We start from the raw sequence: 22,451 nt of genomic DNA on the forward strand, positions 1-22,451 counted from the left end.
GGGGGCGAAAGGGACTCCCCCCCCCCCTTTGATTGAGGCTTTGGAGGAGGGAACAAAGTGAAAAGGATGGTGAGCTACACTTCAAGTCAAACTGCTCAACAACTTTTTCTGGGTGGGGCACACTAACATGGGGCCCTTGGAGTCCACTAACTAGCTGAGGCAGCCCTCACCAAGCAACAACTGAACGAGCGCTAGTGCAACAGAAAAACTACCAGCTCCCTAGCCTACAGGCGTTCCTTACAGGTAACAACAGGTGGCACATAAAGGAACCTGAATTCCAACAGCAGACCCTCTCGACTCTAGGAACCAACACCAGCGGAAAGTCTTGGGTGGGGCAGTCCCACTCTTCTGGGACATACAAGAACAATGTGTCTGTCCAGAGGGGGAGAAAACCTGGCTCCTAAACCAGAAGGGTGTGTTGTGGGACCCTCCGCCCAAAAGCCACTTTCTCTATCCTGTAATACCTAGTAAAAGTGTGTGAAGACAACCTCTAGGGAAGAAGAAAGGGCTCTATAGGCTGCCGAAGTCACCACCCCTCTTACAGAATGGGCAAGGGCACCTTGAGGTGCTTCCAGTCCTGAGGCCTTACAGACCAAAATGCCGCATCCTCTTTGCACCTACCAAAGATCGATGTCCCTTTGACACCTTTCTGAAAGGAAAAAAGAGCTGGTAACCCGAAAAGGTTTTTTCCTCTCCAGACAGAAATGCAATGCCACTCCTTTTCATTAGTGTGCTTAGGCTAGGAAAAAAGAGGGCAGAACTATCTCCTGCACTCTACGAAGAGTGGAATTCACCTTAGAATAAAGGCTGGTCTAACCTCAGCACTTCTCTGTCACCGGGACAAAGACACAACTTCCTATGTACAGACACTGCTTGCAATTTTGAAACCCTCCTAGCTGAAGTGATACCTACTAGAAAAATGGTCTAAAGGAGAGTTCCGTGAGAGGGCATGATGCCACGGTCTCAGATAGTGAAGTGAAGGAATGGACAGACTTTCATAGGGCTGCCCTGCATACAACCTCCATGGAAGGAAAGACGCAATAAGCTGTTGAAGTCACTGCCCCCTTCAGGGCGTGTGCAGGGGCAGCAGACCTCTAGCCTTGTATGCCTCTGCGATGCACCCCCAAGCCATCTACTGATGGGGGTGGTTGAAATCCCTTACCCAGGGTTAATTACTTGAGGGAGACTGAAAGTGTCTCAGTGGTACAAAAAAGACTTGGTTCCATCCCAAGAGAAACTCAACATCCTATGTACATCCAGGCATTGCCATAACCTTTCCTTATCATGCCCGCCTTGGCAGGGAGGGTGGGGTATAAATCGAATAAAATATATAAATAAGAAATAGATAAATGCTGTGGGTTGGGACAGAATGATGGAAGGACTCTATCCTCAGTTCTATGGAAGGTGGAGTGAACCTTGGGGATAAATGCAGGATCTGGGCAAAGTACCACTTACTGTAGGTCGGCTTGGAATCTCTTCTATTATACAAAAGGAGTGAAATCTTCTCTTGTCCTACTGTCTCTCCTTTTAGACGGCAGGACTTTTTTCTTACCTCGATCCTCTATCAGATGTCTATCTAAGCTGTCCCCAAAAAGATGAACACCTTTAAAGCAGGCCATGGCCACCTTAGCTCTGGCAGAAGGGTCTGCGTTCCAGCTGCGCAGCCACATGTGTCTCTTGGCCATTACACTGAAAGCCCCATGGCTCTTACTGCTGAACGGAGTCTAGAGTGGCAAGAGATGCGAAGGCCATTGTTAAGGCAATTTTCTTCAGTTCATCTTTGACATCCTTAGGAAGGTTCCTGTCAGATTTAGATAGGTCAGATGCCCAGGAGAAAGCTGCTCTAGGAAAAAGTGATGCCCTGAGGGGGTTGGATGAGGCTTCGGAATCTGGGTGGAGTGCCTGTTTGATGCATTTGTCCCTTGGATCCTTGGGCCTGCTGTCTGCATCCACAGGAAGGATTGAGGCGGAGGCGAGGCTGTTGGCAGGGCCATCCACTGCAGGAAGCTGGAGACACTTTGAGGCCTCCGGTATGAGGGAATAAAATCTGGGCGAAGTGCTTTAGGTTTTGCTGGATTGCCCCATTCAGCTTTCATGACAGAAAAGATACCAGCTGGGAGGAGTACCAGAACCGGTTTGGCCTCTGATTTTGTAATGGTTTTCTCTGTCAAGAATCAAGTCTTGCCATGAAAATATGTCTGATGTTCTGCCTTGCTGTGCTTGCACCTGAAGCTCTTGCTCCTCCTGTTTTTAACTGTGTAGCGTATATGTAATCGTTCCGCCCTGGACAACAGATGGACTGCTCAGACGGCTTATGTTCCTCCTCAGTCTGTGAAGGCCACATGTTACCTGTTGTGCCGGTGCTTCCCAAGTTCTGCTTTTAGAACAGCACTCCAGGAGGGGCTCCTTTGGGAAAATGTTTGAACCTTGATTCCCGCTTCGCTAACCCGCCAAGTGCTGCTTATGTAGTAACAGTTAAGGTAACCATATAACTGTATGGGTGGACCCTCAGTTCTTCCAAGAAGTATCCTGGCTGTATCATGTCTCAATATTTGATTTGCATCACAGAGGTGCGATTGATGAGATCTGTGCAGAACTTGACATTCTCTGACCAAATGGGAAAATCAGTGTCCCCCTCCTCCTCCTTTGTCTTGTGTGTACAGGAAAGTTCTAGGGTCTTCAATACTTTGAGCAATAATCAGCCAGAAAGTTCCTGTGAAAACAGTCTGTTTTGGGTGGCAGGAACAGCCTCTTTCTCTTATTCAGAGAGCTCCCCCTCTTCCTTGGCAATTGTTCTCTGGATAGGCATGAACATAAGAGAAGCCATGTTGGATCAGGCCAATGGCCCATCCAGTCCAACACTGTGTCACAGAGTGGCCAAAAAACCCAGGTGCCATCAGGAGGTCCATCAGTGGGGCCACGACACTAGAAGCCCTTCCAGTGTTGTCCCCCACAAGCACCAAGAATACAGAGCGTCACTACCCCAGACAGAGAGTTCCTACAAACTTCTATGACTAATAGCCACTGATGGACCTCTGCTCCATATGTTTATCTAATCCTCTCTTGAAGTTGTCTATGCTTGCATGGAATTTGGACCACTGAAGAATCTCCCGGCAGGAGACCATCATCCCCCGGAGCCTTGCCAAAACCATCACCTCTGCCTTGTGACTCTGAAGAATCTTGACGACAAATGCTAGTAATTGCATTTGACAGATACACTTTGTCCTGAACAGTATCTATCAGAACTCCCTAATGCAGAATGTAAGCTGCTCTTCTTCCTATTCACTATGAACCTGTGTTTCCTCTAGGCAGGTCTGGTTCATCTTCTTTTTGCCGTCAGAGATGGCACCATGATTAAGATACCATCTGGATAACGAAAAATTGATACCTCTTGAATCCTTGGGTGTGCCACCAGCATCTTGGTACACACCTTTGGGCTGTCTTCAGCCTGAAAGGAAAGGCACAATACTGAAAATGTTTTCTATTGTTAGGCAAATCTCAGAAACTTCTGATGAGCCTGTAGAATAGGTATATGCAAATAAGCCTCAGAGAGATCTATTGAGACCAAGAAGTCTCTTCTTTGGACTGCTGCTACAAAGGACCATTCTGAATTTCCTCCTCTTTATGCATCTGTGCGGCCACCTGAGATCTAGGATAGCCCTGACATCTCCACCATTCTTGGGAGCTAAAAACAGAATGGAATAGACCCCCTAATGTCCTTTGTGTCTTCGGCATGGGTTCTATCACCCTGATGCTTTCTGAAAGTACTTTTCTCTGGAATGCTTCACTGGTACCTCTAGGAACTGACCTGAATTCCAGAGAAAGGCCATGTGTCACAAGACTCACTTGTTGGTCCCACTCTGATTCCAGTAAGCTGCAGAAATAAGCAGGTGGCCTCCAGTCTTTGGGACGCCTGTGACCTTAGCATAGCCATGTAGAAGTGCCCTTTTTGGTTCCTCTGGCCTTGTTGTAGGTTGCATTTCTGTCACTGTCCAACTGCTTGGGCTGCCATCATCCCATGAAGGGCCTGGAGAAACTGGAACATATCTTAAGAGGATGAGGGCTATTTCTTGGATTTGTTCTCTTTTTTTCCTTGATGGCAAAGCCTTTTTCTTGTCCTTGTCTTTCACCAGGTATCTATCTATACCTTGGCCAAACAAGCTGATCCCCTTTAAGGGGATACCTGCCACCCTGGCCTGGGCCACGGAATCTACTTTCCTACTCCTAAACTACATGTTACACCTGGCTGGAACACTGAAGGCCATGTCTCTGGCTGACAGCTGAGTGCCACAAAGGCTGTGGTCAAGGCGATCTTCTGTAGTTTGTCCTTCAGCTCCTTGGGCAGGTTGCTGTCTGCTGAAGCCAGGTCAGCTGCCCAGGAATAAGATATTCTCACAAACCAGCCATAGAAACTCTCAGAGCCATTCATCCTTGTGTAGTGCCTGCTTGATGTGTCTGCCACAGCAATCCACCTTTGGAAGCCATGTGCGGGGCTGACCAGCACTTCAAGCCCCTCTGGGACAAACAGGACACTCCCAGGCCCAGGGCTGGGCTTGCTACCAAAGGGCTGGCAGAGGTCTTGCTGTGGTGAAGAGGGAGTTCCCTGATGCTACTGGCTGCCATGGGTGTGCAATGCCCCTCCCCTCTTCCTCCAAGTCTTCTCTCGCTGAGCTGCTCCAGAGTTCTTTGGATTGCTGCACTCAGAGGAGCACTAGTGGAGACATCCTGCTGGCAAGGCAAGGCCCCTCAGCTCTGGGTTGCAAAAGATGACAACTCTGCCATAGGAATGGAGGAGCAAGGATCCTAGAAGTATGCGCTGCCCTACCCACAGGGCCACGGGAGAGTTTATGAACTTTCCAAAAGTACTACAGCATTTAAAAATGGTCCCTTGGTTTATGAGTTATAGCTCAAATTAGGAGAGGGAGCAAAAATTGACTTCAGTCATAGTGATGCCATCATAAAAAGCTTAAGCTATTAATCACAAGCTCTAGAATTCTCCCCAGGAGATTTATCCGTCTCATTCTGTTGCCGTCTTTTCCCCTTTGGTCCCTCCTTTCTAGCCAATGTTTTAATTGCTGTTTTTATATTTTGTATGTATTTGACATTGTTTTAAAGATGCATGCTGGGGTAGTTGATTTTAATGGTTTCAAAGTGTGGTTTTTATCATGTAAGATTTAGACTGCTAGTTACCTTGGAGGCCCTTGTAAGGGCAGAAAAGTCAGATGTATAGGGACTGCCCCCCCCCCCTAAATTGTTGCACTTTTTCTTGTTCCTCCCAAGTACGCACGGGAGTGAGCCCTTGAAGCTGGACCTGCCTGGCAGGGAAGCTGTGGCGGCTGCGGTCGAGCGACCCAGGTGGCTGAAGGGACATTCAAGCACAGTCTGCCAGGAGATTGGGGTCGATTGTCAAGAGCAGGAGTTAAGGCGGCTGCTGGATGAGCCAGGATAAATGCAGAAGCCCCTGGACTGACTGCCCTGACATCGACTCTGCCTGGGGCTGCAACTGCAAGGGCTCCCAGAAGGACCTCGGGGCTCCCTTGTGGGAATACATGAAGTGGTTTAGTAGCACCTCATGAAATAAACACGATTGCAGCAGAAATCGGCTTGCGGCCTCTTGCATCACACCACACTCCCCCACAGCCCTATAAAATGGAGCCTGAGAAGGGGGCAGGGCTGGGGAGGGGAGACCAGTTAACTGAAGGCCTAAACTGTCTCTGATGAAGCCGGTATTGCTGAGATCAATGAGATGAACCTAAAGAGCTGGTCTGGAAGCTGAGGAGACGTTCCTCCTCAATGCCTGTGACTGGTGCCTGCTGACGAAGAGAAGGTGCTATCATCCAGCTGGAAAGTGCCTCATCCCTGATCCACTGAAGAAAAACTTTTCAAATAAGCACCAATTACTAAAAATAGTCTGGGATGACAAGACAAAAGGCCCAGTGATCTTTAGCGGGGTTGGCCTTGGGCACATGACTGACTTGGTGCCCACCCCGCCCCCGTTTCTTCTTCAAAACCTCTCATCCCCAAAGCCAAAGGCCAGTCCTTGCATCCCTTTGCTGTGATGGGGCAGGTGCTGCTTGAGAAGAGCTCAGGTGTGGCGTTGTGTCTGCAAGAAGCCCCCATCTGGAAACAGCTTCCCCCACCAGAGGAGGTTAACGGGCTGGGAACCACCTAAGATTTAGTGATTGGTCCCACCTAGAGATGTGAGATTTCTGGAAATTTTGAAGCTTGGGAAAAAACCCAGTTTCTTTCTGATTTTTTCCAGAAAAAAATGGAAATTTTTGGAAAAATTGAAAAAAATGCTACATCAGCACTTCTTTTTTTTCCAGATTGAAAGTCATTCTGTTACTTTAGGAACTTAAAATATGACTATGGACAATTTTACTTGGCATGAAATTATCACAACTAGCATATTAAAAATATAGTGTATCCAAACAATTATTACAAACAGAATTTACTTTTTAAATATTTATTTGTAATTGTAACAAATGGAACAAGTTTCCTGAACTGTTTATTAGTTTATGTGGAACAGACAAAAAAACCTCCACAAAACAATTTTTAAAAACCCAGAAGTAACAATTATTCATATTTCCTCTCCACAGTATTAAGTAAAAATAAAAAACTCATTTTCATAAAAAGAATCGAAGAGGGGGGAAGTGTATAGAAGGGAGTGTAGGACTAAGCTTCAATGAGTGGGCATGACCTAGGACTTGCTTGTCCTCAGTGCACAGAAATTAGAATAATCTGATACCAGACATATTTTTTAGAAATGATTGAACACCTTGTCTTAAAATATTTTATTCATTATGTTAAAATAAAACGTTCCATAATCAATTTTTTTAATCTTTTTTTTTCAATTTTTCCAAAAAACAAAACAAAAAAGGCTTCATGGAAAAAACAAAAAAGCCTTGGTTTTTTCCTAATTTCTCCTGTTTTTTTCTGGGTCTTCACATCTCTAGTCCCACCCCATGACAGCTATTTGGGTTGCATGGGTCTTGCCTCCTCCACTGCATACACACTGCACACTGTATTCGGGTTTCTGGAATATTTGTACTTGATGTGGCAAGTACAAATCTTGACATGGCAACAGGGTGTTGATGTATATTTTTACAGTAAACTTTATTCAGTTGTAGCAGCTTGACATTCCCTTCAAATTATATCTGAATTAATCAGAATTATGCCTGGGTTTAATACAGGGTTGCCACTAAAATTTTATTTTTCATTTCTCTGATTTTCCCTGACCAACATTTGTCAATTTAGCTGACCACCATTCAAATATAACCGCAATTTTAAAAAAGAACAGGGCATATTGCATTAATGCAAGGCTTAATGAGATGTTCTACTCTACACCTACACAAGTCTCAACTGCAAAAATATCTGTCAAAGTAAGACACTGAATATCATCTTCTTTCAACATTAACTGCAGCAACATCTGTTTTGCAATTGCACCAAAATTTACACCAAGATACAAACTTCAATTCAAGTAAACTCTGGATGCTAACAAGTAGAAGCTTTCCAAAGCTGGGAAAGTTTCCCTTTCTGGTTCCAGAACGTGTAATAAGCAGATCAGCAGCAACAAAGGAGGTGGAGTTTCTGCAATCTAGAGAAGCAGATAACCTTCATTTGCAACCTTTATGCATGGGGGAAGTCAGGAAAGAGGATGAGAGAGCTGGTACTCTGTAAACTCCAGCAGAAACAAGCAATCACATTTGCAAAACTTACTTTGCATGGTACAGAGTGGAAAGTGCTAATTGTCTGTGAAATCCAACAGCAGCAAAACTCATATGCAACTCTGTGCTGGGTTTAGCAGGAGACAAAACTTCCATTCCATACACAAGCATGACCCAAAAACATGCTTACCTTTATATGTAAGTTAAATGCAGTACTAGCAGGTAGGGATGAAAACTGTTGGATGTTTAAAGTTTGTATATTGCTAAATGTTTAAACTAGCCTTGCTTTGAAAATGCTATAGGCAGTCCTTAGAAATCCTGCAGGGAAAGAGCTCAACAAACACTGGCTGGCTGCTGGGGGTGGAGGTGAGAAAAAGGTGGAGCCGGGAAAGGGCAGCATGAAGTTTTACTTGTATTCTGCTACTTCTCTATTCCAGTTGCCACAAGAACAGATCAAGCTCTTGTAGAAGAAGGTCAAAAATCCACTGCTTGAATATATTTTAATCACAATTCCCCTGACTGTCCCTGACTTTCCAGAAAGTGGCAACCCTGTAATATTGGTTTCAGATTCACTCTAGGAGCTTCACCACTTTGTCACAATCTCCTGGTTGCTCCTTGTGGTGGTCACTGCTGAGGTTGGGCACCTTGCCTTAAAAGGTAAAGGTAGTCCCCTGTGCAAGCACCAGTCGTTTTCAACTCTGGGGTGATGTTGCTTTCACGTTTTCACGGCAGACTTTTTACAGGGTGGTCTGCCCTTGCCTTCCCCAGTCATCTACACTTTTCCCCCAGCAAGCTGGGGACTCCTTTTACCAACCTCGGAAGCATGGAAGACTGAGTCAACCTGGAGCCAGCTACCTGAACCAGCTTCCACTGGGATCAAACTCAGGTCATGAGCAGATGGCTCCGACTGCAGTACTGCAGCTTTACCACTCTGCGCCACGGGGCTCTTACCTTTCCTTAAGCCAGGTATAAAATGTAATCCAGAAGCTGGCGGGAGCAGAAGACAGGGGAAAGGTTTCTTTGCTACATTCAGTCTTCCCTTGTGTGAATAAGAAGCCATGTGGGATCAGACCAATGGACCATCCAGTCCAACAAGGGGGCCCTCATTCTCATAAACTAGTATATACGCATCCCTCCAACTATATAGGACAAGCGCTGAGTCTCAGGAAACATGGATGCTGTAGTAATCCTGGTATGTAAGGGTAAAAAGTGGACACATCTATTTTACTCCTTGCAACTGAAAGTATGTGCCTTGTCCAACATGGTGTAGTTGGTGACTGAGTTGGAATTTGTTTGGGCTTCTGACTGTGCACTAGAATCCATCCACTAGGCCACACATCCAAAGGAGGAACAAGAGGATGACTCAGCCAGCCTGTAAATGCTTCCAGTACTACAGAACCAAGTAAACAAGTGTATCTTCTGTAGCAAAGAAACCAGAAGCTCATTTTCCTTAGCCATGCCACAGAGAAACTGGCCAATTACAAACAGACAATGTTCTGAAGTGATGAAATCAGTCTCAAGTCAAATACATTACCAGCACAAGCTCCCCAAAGATGCATGGGTTTACACCTACTGGCTTAAACGAAGGGCTTTGACAGCTCTGCCCTCTGGAAACCCCATTTCTGTCAGCTGGCGCAAGGCAATCTCATCCACTCTGTCATCCTCATCTTCATCTAGCATGGCTAAAGACAAAAAAGTGCTTGAATTAGGCATGCAAAATCAGATCATCATACAGTAAATTTAGTATGCTAGGATTCTGACAAGCAGAAAAATATCTCCATGCACAGAAAGAAGCTGGATTCTCTAAAAGAGGGACAAGCTGGGATGCTCCCAAGTACAGCTATCAAATATCATAGCAAACAGGAAAAACACAACATGTTTTAGAACCCAGAGCAACGAGTCTGTCAATTGCCTAAGATCAAGGGGCTCCCAGGTATCCATCCCATGAGAGACACAACGCAGGATTCTGGCCATGGTTGGGGGTGGAGAGAGATGGTGGGCAGACTGCAGGGGAGATATCAGAACAGAGGAAGATTTCCTTCTGGACTATCAAGTTTTTCTTTATGGTCTTCTGGCTTTTATTCTCCTGGCAATTCAATTACACTTCTGTCAATATTATTTATTTGATTTATAGGCTGTTCTTCCCCGCGAGTGCGGCTCAGGGCGGTTAACAATGTAGTAAAATACAGTAACTTAAATTTAAAAAAAAATGTTCCTTATATTGCAGATAGCAAGCACAATTTCTTCAGTGTCTCCTGGGGGAGATTTATGAAGTATGGGGAGAGGGGAAGAGAGGGAGAGAGTGCCAGCCTTCTTGGTGCACCGTCACTGCCTCAACCAAATGCCTGGCCGAATATCTCTGCCTTACATGCCCTGTGGAAAGGAAGGAAATTCTTCAAGGCATAACTGTCACCTGGCAGAGTTCCACCAGGTAGGGGCTAAGGCCAAAAAGGCCCTGGTCCTGGTTGAGGACAGCTGGATCTCTCTCAGGCCAGAGGCCACCAGTAAGATCTTATTTTCAGACAGGGCTTTCTTTGTAGCAGAAACTCCTGTATATTAGGCCATGCCCCCCTGATGTAGCCAATCATCCTGGAGCTTACAGGAGACCCTGTGCTAAGAGCCCTCTAAGCTCTTGGAGGATTGACTATATCCGGGATGTGTGGCCTAATATGCAAAGAAGTTCCTGCTACAAAAAAAGCCCAGTTTTCTGAGCAAAGAGCTCTTCTTGGGGAACACCGGGCAAGGTGGCCCCGAAGGTATGTGGGCACCTGACTGCTCAGGGTCCTAAAGGTCAAAACCAACATAATGAATCTGATTCGCTGCTCCACCAGAAGCCAGTGCAGCTCACGCAGCACACACCAAATGTATATCATCCAAGGGGTACCAGTAAGTAAGGACTTGCATGGCCGCATTCTGGATCAGTTGGAGCTCCTGGGTCAGTCCCAAGAGTAGGCCTGCGTAGAGCAAGTTACAATAGTCTATCCTGGAGGTATCATTGCATGGGTTACTGTAGCCAGGTTGGAGTGAGACAGGTAGGGAGCCAGCTGCTTGGCCTGCTGTAGTTGAAAGAACGCCAGCCTAGCAACCTGGGTGACCTGGGCCTCCATTCAGTGTCTCACTCAGGCTCTGGACTGCATACAGTTACTAATCTACAGAAGTTTCTAAATGCCTGAATTTTGCACTGGGAATAAACCAAACCAAAACCATGCTTCTATATTTATTTATTTATTTTTGGCCTTATGGCAGAATGCAGAGGCCAGGAGTGAAGGGCCACTGACTTCTGAGATGGCCAATGTGTCTCCATCAGCCACTTTTACATCAGGACCTACTACTTGGAGAATCACTGGCTGTTGGGCGGAGACAGCAGAGCTGCTGGTTTCAAGCTGCTGACATAAGCAGCCGCCTGCTGGTCAAAGAGCAGCACAAGGACCTTCTTCACCCACTGAGAGTTGCTGGTTATTTCGTGCCCCTACAGTTCCCACTGGTTTGCTTTGTGTCCTGGTTAGTTTAGTCAGACCTAGTTCAGGTGAGTTGTGCGGATTATTCCCACCCATAACTGTATTTTTAGCTACCATAGGTTTTTCTTTCTTATGTGGTGGTCAGTGGGGAGAGGGAAGTATGGGTGGGAGAAGAGTTGCTAGTGGGGATTTTATTGTTAATACTGGCCTTGTAGGATTTTACTGCTGTCCGTGATCTTTTGTGAACTGGTGACATGTGGGTGTGGGGAGAGACCATGATATGGAGGAGGCTTCTGAGAGCATCTGCTGTACCAACATTGGGTCAGGGTTCCCAGTAACTGGGGGCAGAGGAAGGTATGGCAGTGAGGGTAGATATAAAGGAAGGAGGCAGAGATATGGTTATGCTCGGTCTCCTTCCGATCTTCGTCCCATCCTGAGGCACGTCGGTGGAGAGGTATGGAAACTTACCCTTCTCACACACTAATGCAACACCAGGTCCATCAATCACAAAACCACTACAATGCGAAGTTGCTTTGCTGAGCAGCAAGTGGACCTTGAGTGCATGACTGCGTTAAGGAGGGTGAAACAGTCACCTTAAAAGAACAGCCCCCCTCCCCCCCCCCCGTTTCTTGTTCCTTCATCAGACTCAGTCTAATGGGTAGGGGAGGTGGCCATTCATGTGCATGAGTCTTTTTCCCTGTGCCAAAGATCTGTGTTGCTGATTGTGTGGGTCTGTTGTGGGAAGCCACGGCAGTTGGGCTGTCTGGCTGGTGTACCAAGTGCTGCTGCCTACCAGGCCTGCTGCTTTGTCGCTCCGCCACAACCTGCCTGGAGGCCCCTTGGCTGCCTTTGGATCCAGTGCTGGATGGCTCAGTCAACTCTCCCAGGCTGACGCTGACAGGATTCTGGGAGCTGTTAGGTCAACCCCATGCCTCTGGGACCTCTGTCTGCTGAAGGCTGGGAGCAATGGAATGTGGGGCCCCCAAGGGAGATTTTCAACCTCTTACTTCCGGGGAGTTTGGAAAAGGCCACGGTAACATTGCTTTTGGAGAAGCTATCTTTGGACATGCTGGATTTGGCCAATTACGGCCTGGCTTCCAATCTATTATTTATGGGCAATGTGGCTGAGCAGCTTCAGGGGATCCTGGAGGACATCTCAGACCCAGGCCCATGCCAGTCCAGCTTCCCCCCTGGCCACAGGATGGAGATGGTGCTGGCTCCCCTCACAGAACGTCTGCTGCTGCTTGGCAGCATTTGACATGGTTGGCTATGACTTGTTGGCCCACCCCCTTGCGTTCAGAGGAGTCTGTGGAGCAGCCTTGAAGTGCCTTGGTTCATTCCTCCAGGGATGGGGACAGAGTGTGGTGCTAGGAGAGAGTGTGTTGCCTTACCACCCTTCCGTGTGTGGGGTGCCCCAAGGGGCAGTCCTCTTTCGTATGTTGTTGAGCATCTATAAGTGCCCGCTCGCCTAGCTGGTGTGGAGTTTTGGGCTGGGTTGTCACTGGTACACTGATGACGCCAAGCTGTATCTGTTGATGGGCAGCTGCCATCTATTTTGGCTGAAGGTTTGGAGGCTGTGGCTGAGTGGTTGAAACAGAGACAGTTGAACCCAAACCCATGAAAGACAGAGGTCCTGTGGCTGTGGGGGCCAGGGGTGGGGGTGGGGGCGATCTACCATTGACACTAGCCCTGACTGACAAGAGCCTCAGTGTAGTGTCCTGGCCCCACTGGTGGACCTCCTGATGGCACATGGTTGTGAATTGATTTGGCCACTGAGTGACACAGTGTTGGACTGGATGAGCCATTGGCCTGATCCAACATGGCTTCTCTTATGTTCTTATCTCTGGAGGCCCAGGTTGCAGCTGTTGCCAGGCTGGCATTTTCCCACCTTCACCAGGTGAGGCAGTTCGCCCCCTTCCCCTCTCACCCAGACCTTGCCACACTGATCCTTGCAACAGCCACCTTGAGGATGGATTACTGCAACTCGCTCTACGTAGCCCTTGAAGCTGACCTAGAAATTACAGCTTATCCAGAATGCAGTGGTGTGGATCCATACAGGTGCCTCAGTGTCGGCAGACATTCAACCTGTGCTCTGCTAGTACTGGATCCGCTTCACAGTTTTGGTATTGACTTGTAAAGGCCATGACACTCTGAGCCAGAGTACCTGCAGGACCACCTCTCCCGGTATGTCCTCAGAAGAGCCTTGCGCTCAGTAGATCAAAACCTAGTGGGGGTCCCTGGCCCAAGAGGCATCCTCCAGCTGTCCTCCGCTAGGACCATCCCAGGCTGATGGAACTCTCTGCCGAGTGACACCCCTGCCCTGCGGGAAGTGGTGTTCTGCCCTGAGCCCTCCAGTGGATACCAGTTTATAAACTTAAGAATAATAAATATTAAGCTGCAACCATGTGTAAGTATATACTGCCTCTTGATTCTACTTGATTCCATTTTATCAACCTGTCCTAGATAGGTTCTAAATGTTTACACCATATACATGAGCTCCAGTATGTTCTGAAGCCTACATACAGCACTCAATGTTCTTCATAATATACATATATTTAAAGAGGAAATGTAAAGGTACAATCAGATGGGATTTTTGGCCTGCTACAGCCACCCCCATCCCCAGATTAAAGAGCCATACATCCACATCTTTCCCCGTGGGGCACTCATGCCTACTTCATGGTGTGACGCTTCAACAACATTTTAAATAACCACCAGAAAGTTCCTTGCCGCACCTCTGTGGTACGTTTCTGGCTGTCTGAACAGCCCAGGCGCGCCATGCACGCTCCTCAGGTGCGCATGCAACCTATGCCTGTTGTGGCAGGCAGGCACTGTCTGATTGCTGCAGAATGCCACAAACAGCATCAGCTTTTTCAAAACTGGGAGACTGCCATGGCAACTTCCTAGTGTCACCACACCCTAAGTGTGCATAATGTGCCATCAAGTTGCAGACATGGCAACCCCAGAGAGTTTTCAAAGCAGGAGACTAATGGAGTTGGTCTGCCATTGCATGCTACAAAATCTTATTATCCTTGGCCTCACTGAGGGACATCCTGATGTCACCTGGGTTTTCTGGCCACTGTGTGACACAGAGTGTTGGACTGGATGGGCCACTGGCCTGATCCAACATGGCTTCTTCTCTTAATAACGGCTGCACTACAACAGCTACCCAAACAAGAGCAAATGTGACATGATGCCATGGCTGATTGTTTTTCAGAAACCTGAAAGCAGTAAATGCATGCAAGAAATTATCTTAAGAGGATCATCTTCTGATCAGGATGTTGACTGTAACAATGAGGAATCCAGGATCACTTACGCACATTTACCTATACACCTCTAAAGATACCTCTAGAAGCAAGACCCAAGCACCCAGGAAACCCCAGCAGGTCTTGCCTGCCTGGTTCCACCCACTCAGAGAAACCTAAGGAGTAGACCCATTTAGGAGGACATAGGTCTGCACTGAAAACCTCCTACACAAAGGCAGAATGCTACAAGTGCCTCCTGTCACTGGTATTCAGCAGTTTACTACCTCTGAACATGGAGGTGTGGAGGTTCCCTTCACCCACCTGGCTGGTAGCCACTGATAAGACTCCTGCCCTCCATGGATCTGTCTATTTCCCTTTTAAGCCACTTATGTTTTTGGCCACCGCTACATACTCTGGTAGCAAATTCCACATTTTAACCACTTCTTAAGTAAAGTACTATTTCCTTTTGTCCATCCTCAATCTACTGCCCGTCAACTATTCTAGCATTTTGGGAGAGGTAGAAAAAGTCCTCTCTGTCCAGGCCCAAAGCTACAGTGGGGCCCGGGGGGAGGGGGGCAGGCCCCACCAATCAAACCTCTGTTTCACCTTTCTGGGCCCTCCAATCAGTCACCCCTTGGCTCACTATTGTTGCTCTGAACAAGTAGCGAGGCTGGCTGACTTCCTCGCTCCCCTGCTGGCCTGTAGGCTCTTGTGCAGCACTGCAGATCCTCGTCCTCAGCCAGCAGCTCTCATGGCTTGTTCTGGCTGCCCAGGGCACCACAGAGCGCTCCTCCGCCAGCAGCAGCCCACAAGCACACAGCCTCCCAGGCTGCCATCGCCTCTTAAGGTGCCCCCTGTCAAGTCCCCAGCAGTTCAGTGATCAACACCAGGCCATTCAGATAATAGTCTTTTATTGACTTACTGACAGTAGGATCAAGATGGCTCTTGCAAAAACTGGCTTTGGCGAGCAAATGCCATTTACTTATACCTTATGTTAAAACTGTTATACATTCAAACCCAAGACACAAAGCAAGCGATCCCTCGCCCTTACTCCTTTCCCAGTCCCTTTGCAGGTACACACATATTGGACAGCGACGGCCTTTGCCATCCCTGAGATCAGGCAGAAGGAATGCTTCACTTGTTACAATGAGATAGGAGCAGGCTAAGCGGGAAGTGAAAGTAGCGTTCTGTCTAAATGGCAAGAGGCACTCTTGACACCGCCATGCATGCTGCATCTGCTCTGGGAAGGGCCCACTTTGGCGCTCAGGAGGTGGAGGAGGACACCCTGCAGGGTCATCAGCTGCAGCCTTCCGCTCACCATCAACCCGACCTGGGCCTCCTCGGCGGCCTGCCTAACGCCCCATCCTCCCTTGGGCAGGTCCCTGAGATTGGGAAGCCCCATTCCTCCATTGTTGTGTCAGAAATCCTGGCCTGAACCCAGCTCCTTGTAGCTGGGTGTCGCTCCATTTATTCCTGAGCAGCTCCTTCCCCTATTGCAAAGCCCCGAGGCCACCTGGTGGCTCCTGGAGGTCCAGATCTGCATCAAGCACCTGTGATCGCTCTGCAAGGGAGGAAAGTGCAGGAGCAAGCCCAATGAATTCGGGCAGGGGGGTGGGGTGGAGGCACGAGAGAGTGTGCAAAAACTGTGGTCTTGAATAAATTGTGTCTATGTGATTATCCAGATTTCCTGACTGTGAACAGAACCATGAAGGTTGGGTAGCTGTGGTGGTCTGAAAGAGCAGAACAAAATCGGAGTCCAGTGGCACCTTTAAGACCAACAAAGTTTTATTCTGGGTATAATGCGAAAAGAGCTCCCTTGGCTGAGTGCAGTTCTCACCCCCCCCCCCCAGTGCCTGTTCCTTGTGCTCCTCTCCTTGCCTTCTGCACCAGCCTTGCAGCCTCTGGCCGCAGCCCCCTGCCCCTCCCAACAAAAATAGTGTCTGTGGGCCCCACCAGTCTGAAAATCCTGGCTGTGGCCGTGTCTCTGTCCACTTGCTCTATCACTTGATTAATTTTATAACCTTTGATCATGTTTCCCCTTAGTTGTCTTTTTTTCTGAACTGCAAAGTCCCAAATACTTCAGCCTTTCTTCAAAGGAAAAGGGCTGCAATGCCTCTTCATCATCTTGGTTGCCCTCTTCTAGACTGTTTCCATCTCTGCAAAATCCCTTCTGGAATCTGCATACAGCATTTCAAATGAGGTTCCATCACAGATCTATAAAGCATTATAATACTGTCTGTTTTGCTTTCATTCCTTTTCCTAATAATCCTCAGCACAAAATTTGCCCTTTTCTGGGATTGCTGCCCCAGAAAGGAAACCCAGTATCTCAAAAACTACAAACAACATACTGATTAGATAGTTTCCCCAACCAGGATAAAGCCCTTAAAATACAGCGAAGCTCCCACAGAAGCCTATATATGCTTTTGGAATATACACCAAATATATTTCAGGGCTTCATTTGCAGACAGCAGTTAAAAATTGTTTCATACCATTTGCCTTCTTAAACAATTCCACTGCATCAGGGTTCAATGCTAGCAATTTCTGGGCAACTTCTATAAGAGAGACCAAGATCTTCCGAAGCTCTGTCTGGAACTGCAAAAAAGGAAACAATCAACATATTTTCTTACAAGTCAGCTAAAAGTAATGCATGTCATGGTACATGATCTGCACAAAATCCTGGAAGACTGTCTTTCTTCTATTGCCTTGATCCAAACAATGGCAAAGACAATCAAGAACAACTTTCTTTTGGGAATTGCTCAATATCTTTTCTCTGCACATGGATACAATGAGCCCTCTGCTCACAACCTGAGTTTGATTCCAGTGGAAGCTGGTTCAGGTAGCTGGCTCGAGGTTGACTCAGCCTTCCATCCTTCCGAGGTTGGTAAGATGAGTACCCAGCTTGCTGGGGGGAAAGTGTAGATGACTGGGGAAGGCAATGGCAAACCACCCCGTCAAAAGTCTGCCGTGAAAACATTGTGAAAGCTTCACCCCAGAGCTGAAAACAACTGGTGCTTGCACAGGGGACTACCATTACCTTTTTTTACACATGGATTATCACAATGGGTTGTTCTGTGCTAGAAAAAGGGAATTCTGAACTGATAAACTGTGGTCCAACAAAGTTCATCTATCAAGTGGATGCTGAACCAACACCAAGTGAGCAAGTAGAAGGGAAATTTACCAGGTTAGCAAACTGTCCCTTCTTTGTACTTATTATCTTTTAGTGGCCCAGAGCACAAGGATGGTAACAGAAACTCTAACATGGAAGGTAGGTTGAGAAAAATGGCCCTGGTGCAAAGGCTGCCTCAGTGCAGGAGGAAATATTTACTTCTCCATGTCTGGAGTTATCCCATGACCTCTTTCAGAGACAGGCCAGCTTGGACAAAAAGGAAGAGAAGATGATTTTCTGATCCTAATGAATACTGGAATTCACCTCAGGAATGAAAAAAGGATTAGGGCAATAAATACCTAACTGTTGCGAGAAATACAAAAGAACGGGTCAGCAAAGAGGACCTCTAGCTCTGACACCTTAAGTACTAAGGAGATGCCTACAAGAAAAAAGGGGCATATCTCCTCCCTTGGCTCGAAAAGTATCCTCACAGTGTCTGAACACTTCTGGCCATAAAACTTGTGCACCACTGGAATATCTAACAGGGAAGGAGGCTCTGCAACCACTGCCCATGCAGGCAGGAACCAAGAAACATGCCAGAGTGGAGGCAGAACAGAAACCAGTACCACAGCCTGCCTTTGTAGGGCAGGGGTGTCGGACTCATTTGTTACGAGGGCAAGATCTGACATAAATGAGACTTTGTCAGACTAGGCACGTGTGGCATAAAATGTAATGCCAGGTATATAAAATGAAAGATTTTTAAAACTTAAAATAAAACATGCCTAAAACATTAGCATCCTTTCAATATTTTATTTAACAGTCTCTGATAACTGACACCTCTTGCTCTGAATTACTGCATCAAAATCTGGAGACAGTGTCTGTGCTGTAGCAATCTTGAGTATGCTGTTCAGGTGTGTATCTGTAAGTTGCTCCTATCAGTCCCACAAGCAACTGGCTGCCTTTGCTTCCTCCTCCCTCTCTTTTTATGTCACTTATCAGCAAGATAAATGGGTGGCACTCCTCCCCTTTGCAGAGTATATGTACAATAACAGCGTTCACAGCTCGACAAATGCAAGCCCATTTCTCATTGTAAACGGCTATGAAGAGAAACCATTTCTGGAGTTCCCCATGGGCCCGTTCCTACCTCGCCCCCTGACTTCACCGCTTGGTGGAAGTCTATCTCAGCAGGCACATCACACAACTTCAGCTGCAGAAAGCCAAAGAGACTTGTAAACAACAATTTGACAAAAAGCACCGAAAGCTATCGGATTTGCACCATGGTGGCAAAGTACATTTCCACAAAAAACCTTCCAAATAGTCAACCCTCCAAGAAGCTAGGACTAGAATATCTGGGTCCTTTCCCTATCCAGAGAGTCATTAATAAAGTACGTACCGTAACTGTTGAACTGGAATCGCTAAAGACTCTACCTAAAGCACAATCCTGGACCATCATTGTGGAGACCCCCTGTGCCAGCACCTCCCCCAATCCTGGTTCAGGGTCAGATACACCACGAGGTGCAAGACATCTTAGATTCAAAGTGAAAAAAGGGGAACTCTATTACTCGGTTAATGGACTAATTTTCCAATTAGTGAGGATGAATGTGTCCGTAAAAGCGACATGTGTGCCTTAAAACTAATCAAAGCGTTCCATCAACACTACACAAATAATCAGGGTGGCTGTGTGGGGGGCCTTTGAGGGGGGCAGTATGACAAGAGTGCCTCTTGCCATGATTGTAGTCCTGCTCTATAATTGTTAGTTACCTCTGCTTGTGATGCCCTGTTATCTCTTTAGTGACCACATGAAGCATATTTCTGTCTGATCTCAGACAGTCAAGGTCACGGGCCTGTCTTCTGGTGATGATGTCTGCACTTGCAGAAGGGGGCATGGGAACTGAACTTTGGCAGGAGGGGAGGTTTGCTGCTTTGTGCCATTTTATTCAAATATATAACGAAAGCCCGCCAGAATTAGTTTTCGCAAGAACCATCTTGCCCTATGGAAGTCAGTATTTCAATAAAGCCTTACTACAAGGCCTGGTGTTGATAGCTAAATGGCTGGGGACTTGACAATATGCTGTTGGATGGAGCAATTAAACTACTCAATTTGCATATTGGCAGGGGCGTAGCTAGGACTTGGGGGCCTGGGGCCCAAGATTTATGTGGGCCCCCCAGACCCCCCACAGGACACTTTGGGGCTTTCGGCCCCCCACAGCTATCTGGAAGAACCAGCGTGGGCTTCGCTTCCGAGCCAGGCGCCCCCTCGGGTCAGCCCTTCCCGCGGCGCGCACCTGCCTTCGCCGTCCCTCACCTGTTCCGAGGAGGTGCCGCCTGCGCCAGCGGAGGGCTCTTTGAGTGCTGCGCGCCCGGGCCGCCTACAGCTGCTGCGCCAAAGGCGCCATGGGGCACTCCCAAGTCAGCGGCCGCCTTCGCTCCGGCGCCCGAGATGCCTCGGCTTTGGTCGAACGTGAGGAGAGGGGAAGGCGAGGCGCTTCGAGCGGGACGAGGGGCAAAAAGCACCAGCCGCTGCCTTCCGCCGCCTCAGAGACCCGCTCCTCTGCTGCCAGTCAGCGCCTGCTCAGCCGGGCCAATGGGGAGTGGAGGGGCCGGCTGCAGCCAACTTCAGAGTTCGCGAGCAGAAAGGCGGGCCCGCCGAGGAGCAAGGAATGCCGCCTGGGGCTCCCGCTTGCTTGGGAAACAGGTGCCCACCGCCCAAGGTCACGGAGCCAAGGGGAAATTTCCTGCCCCGCACCAGACACGTTCAGCTTGTCACACGCGCTGGTGCACACCCAGGAAGGGGGGACTTGGGGACTCCCCGCTGCAACACGCCCTCAGCCTGCGCACGAAGAAACTCTGTGAGAGTTAGCAGCTTTCTGCAGGGAGAGAAGGGGAGGCAGGCGCTGGTTTTGTACATCCCAGGCAGCCGGCTTCTGAGGGGCCCCTTGGCATTGCCAAGGGGCCCCCCAGACCTGGGGCGACCCGCCCCCCCTCCCTACGCCACTGCATATTGGGATGAGTGTGTGTAGGATGTCTGGAAGAAAAAGAAAGAGGAAGTCTGGTGTGGAGCGTCCCTCAAAGGACTGGATTGCTGAAAGGCCTCAGCTGAAGGAGTTTTGTCTGGTGCGGGCCCTCCCTTTTTGGACATGGCTTCTTATGGAGGAGTTAGCCACTTGTCCATGCCCTGGGGCTGATTTCTCCTCTCGGATGGTGAAGAGGGAGGCCCTGAGAACTTTCCTTCCCACTGGAGGGACAGGGGCTGGACCGACTTCAACAAGGAAACCGCCCTTCTGGGACACAGGCTGCTGGGCCTTTGGGATGATGGGCAGGGCAAGGAGTTTGGGGGTGGGGAGTGCCACATCCTGTGTGCCAAATTGTATTTTCTCTCTGTTGCAATAAATAGTTTCTTTGCTCAAGCCAAGGTTTAATTGTGATTTTCCTGCATTTTGCAGGGGGTTGGACTAGAAAAGCAGCTTAAAGATGGGACGCTCTGCCCTGGGAGTAAAATGCCGACAGGTGCGGCAGGCCATGGTGTGATGCGACTCTCCCAAACAGAAAAAAACACGAATATTCATCATACGGGGCCATTTTAGAGCCATGGTCCGCATGTTTTTTGACCAAGCAAAGAGAAGACTGAGGAAAGAGTGCTCCCCCTTGCCTATCACATGTCAGTTTGGATGGGATGGGACAGGTGAAGGAGTGCTCTAGGGGCTTAGACAGCTTTGGAATCTTACAGAAACCCCTTCCAGCGGCCGGCCTGCACATGTGCAATCTCACATGGGACTGAACAGAAGCCAAGAAGACAAACCTACATTTACCACAATGAGAGCAAAGCAAAAGAGAAATGCACAAGTAAGTTGCCTATTCTATTAAAAAGGTCAAACTGCGAAAGAGCTGAAGAAAGCAGCTTCTGTGGGGAAATAGGAGCATTGCCTAGAAAAGACAGGGCAGGGTGGATGGGCAGCAAAGAAGCAGCGTACTTACATCCCTCATGCTGTGGTGAGCCACACTGCGGTCTATGCTGTGGGATGGGAGACTGGTGGTCGCTTTCAGAATCGCCTCCTTATCTGGAGCTTTCTGTTCCAGCTTCTGCTAAATGAGATGAGAAATCTGTTAAAAACATGCCACGGGTCTTCCCTTATGTAGTAATTTGAGAGATGTTCTGCTAACCCAAGCAAGTGTGGAACTACCATGGCAACATTTTAGCACTCCTGGATCTAGAGGTGCAATATGGGCCCACAAAGTGCTTAGGCCTGAAATGAAAACACTGGCAACGGAGGGGGGGGGGATTAAAAGTACTATAAAATATTGCTGAAGCCAATTTGCATGGCAGCCAATCTTGGATCAACGCATGGGACTTAAGAACATAAGAGAAGCCATGTTGGATCAGGCCAACGGCCCATCCAGTCCAGCACTCTGTATCACACAGTGGCCAATAATTTATATATGTATACACACACACACACACATATATATATATACACACACTGGGGCTAATAGCCACTGATGGACCTCTGCTCCGTATTTTTATCTAACCCCCTCTTGAAGCTGGCTATGCTTGTGGCCGCCACCACCTCCTGTGGCAGTGAATTCCACATGTTAATCACCCTTTGGGTGAAGAAGTACCTCCTTTTATCCGTTCTAACCCGACTGCTCAGCAATTTCATTGAATGCCACGAGTTCTTGTATTGTGAGAAAGGGAGAAAAGTACTTCTTTCTCTACCTTCTCCATCCCATGCAAAATCTTGTAAACCTCTATCATTTCACCCCGCAGTCGATGTTTCTCCAAGCTAAAGAGCCCCAAGCGTTTCTTCATAGGGAAAGTGTTCCAAGCCTGTAATCATTCTAGTGCCCTTTTTTGTACTTTTTCCAATGCTATAATATCCTTTTTGAGGTGCGGTGACCAGAATTGCGCACAGTATTCCAAATGAGACCGCACCATCGATTTATACAGGGGCATTATGATACTGGCTGATTTGTTTTCAAT

At 47.9% G+C, this 22,451-nt stretch overlaps 1 protein-coding gene across 1 annotated transcript in view; it reads right to left on the reverse strand.

Moving 5' to 3' along the window:
- The window catches only part of UBAC1 (UBA domain containing 1), a 110,383-nt gene that overhangs the window by 50,504 nt on the left and 37,428 nt on the right, over window positions 1–22,451 (reverse strand). The window contains exons 4-6 of the mRNA XM_060251315.1: window positions 21,449–21,556; window positions 16,857–16,959; window positions 9,241–9,349 (exon numbers count right to left, since the gene is read on the reverse strand). Of these exons, the coding sequence (XP_060107298.1) occupies window positions 9,241–9,349; window positions 16,857–16,959; window positions 21,449–21,556 (320 nt within the window). The remainder of the gene's footprint in view (window positions 1–9,240; window positions 9,350–16,856; window positions 16,960–21,448; window positions 21,557–22,451) is intronic.

The sequence above is a fragment of the Heteronotia binoei genome, chromosome 12 (assembly GCF_032191835.1).
Source record: "Heteronotia binoei isolate CCM8104 ecotype False Entrance Well chromosome 12, APGP_CSIRO_Hbin_v1, whole genome shotgun sequence".
Taxonomy (NCBI): domain Eukaryota; kingdom Metazoa; phylum Chordata; class Lepidosauria; order Squamata; family Gekkonidae; genus Heteronotia; species Heteronotia binoei.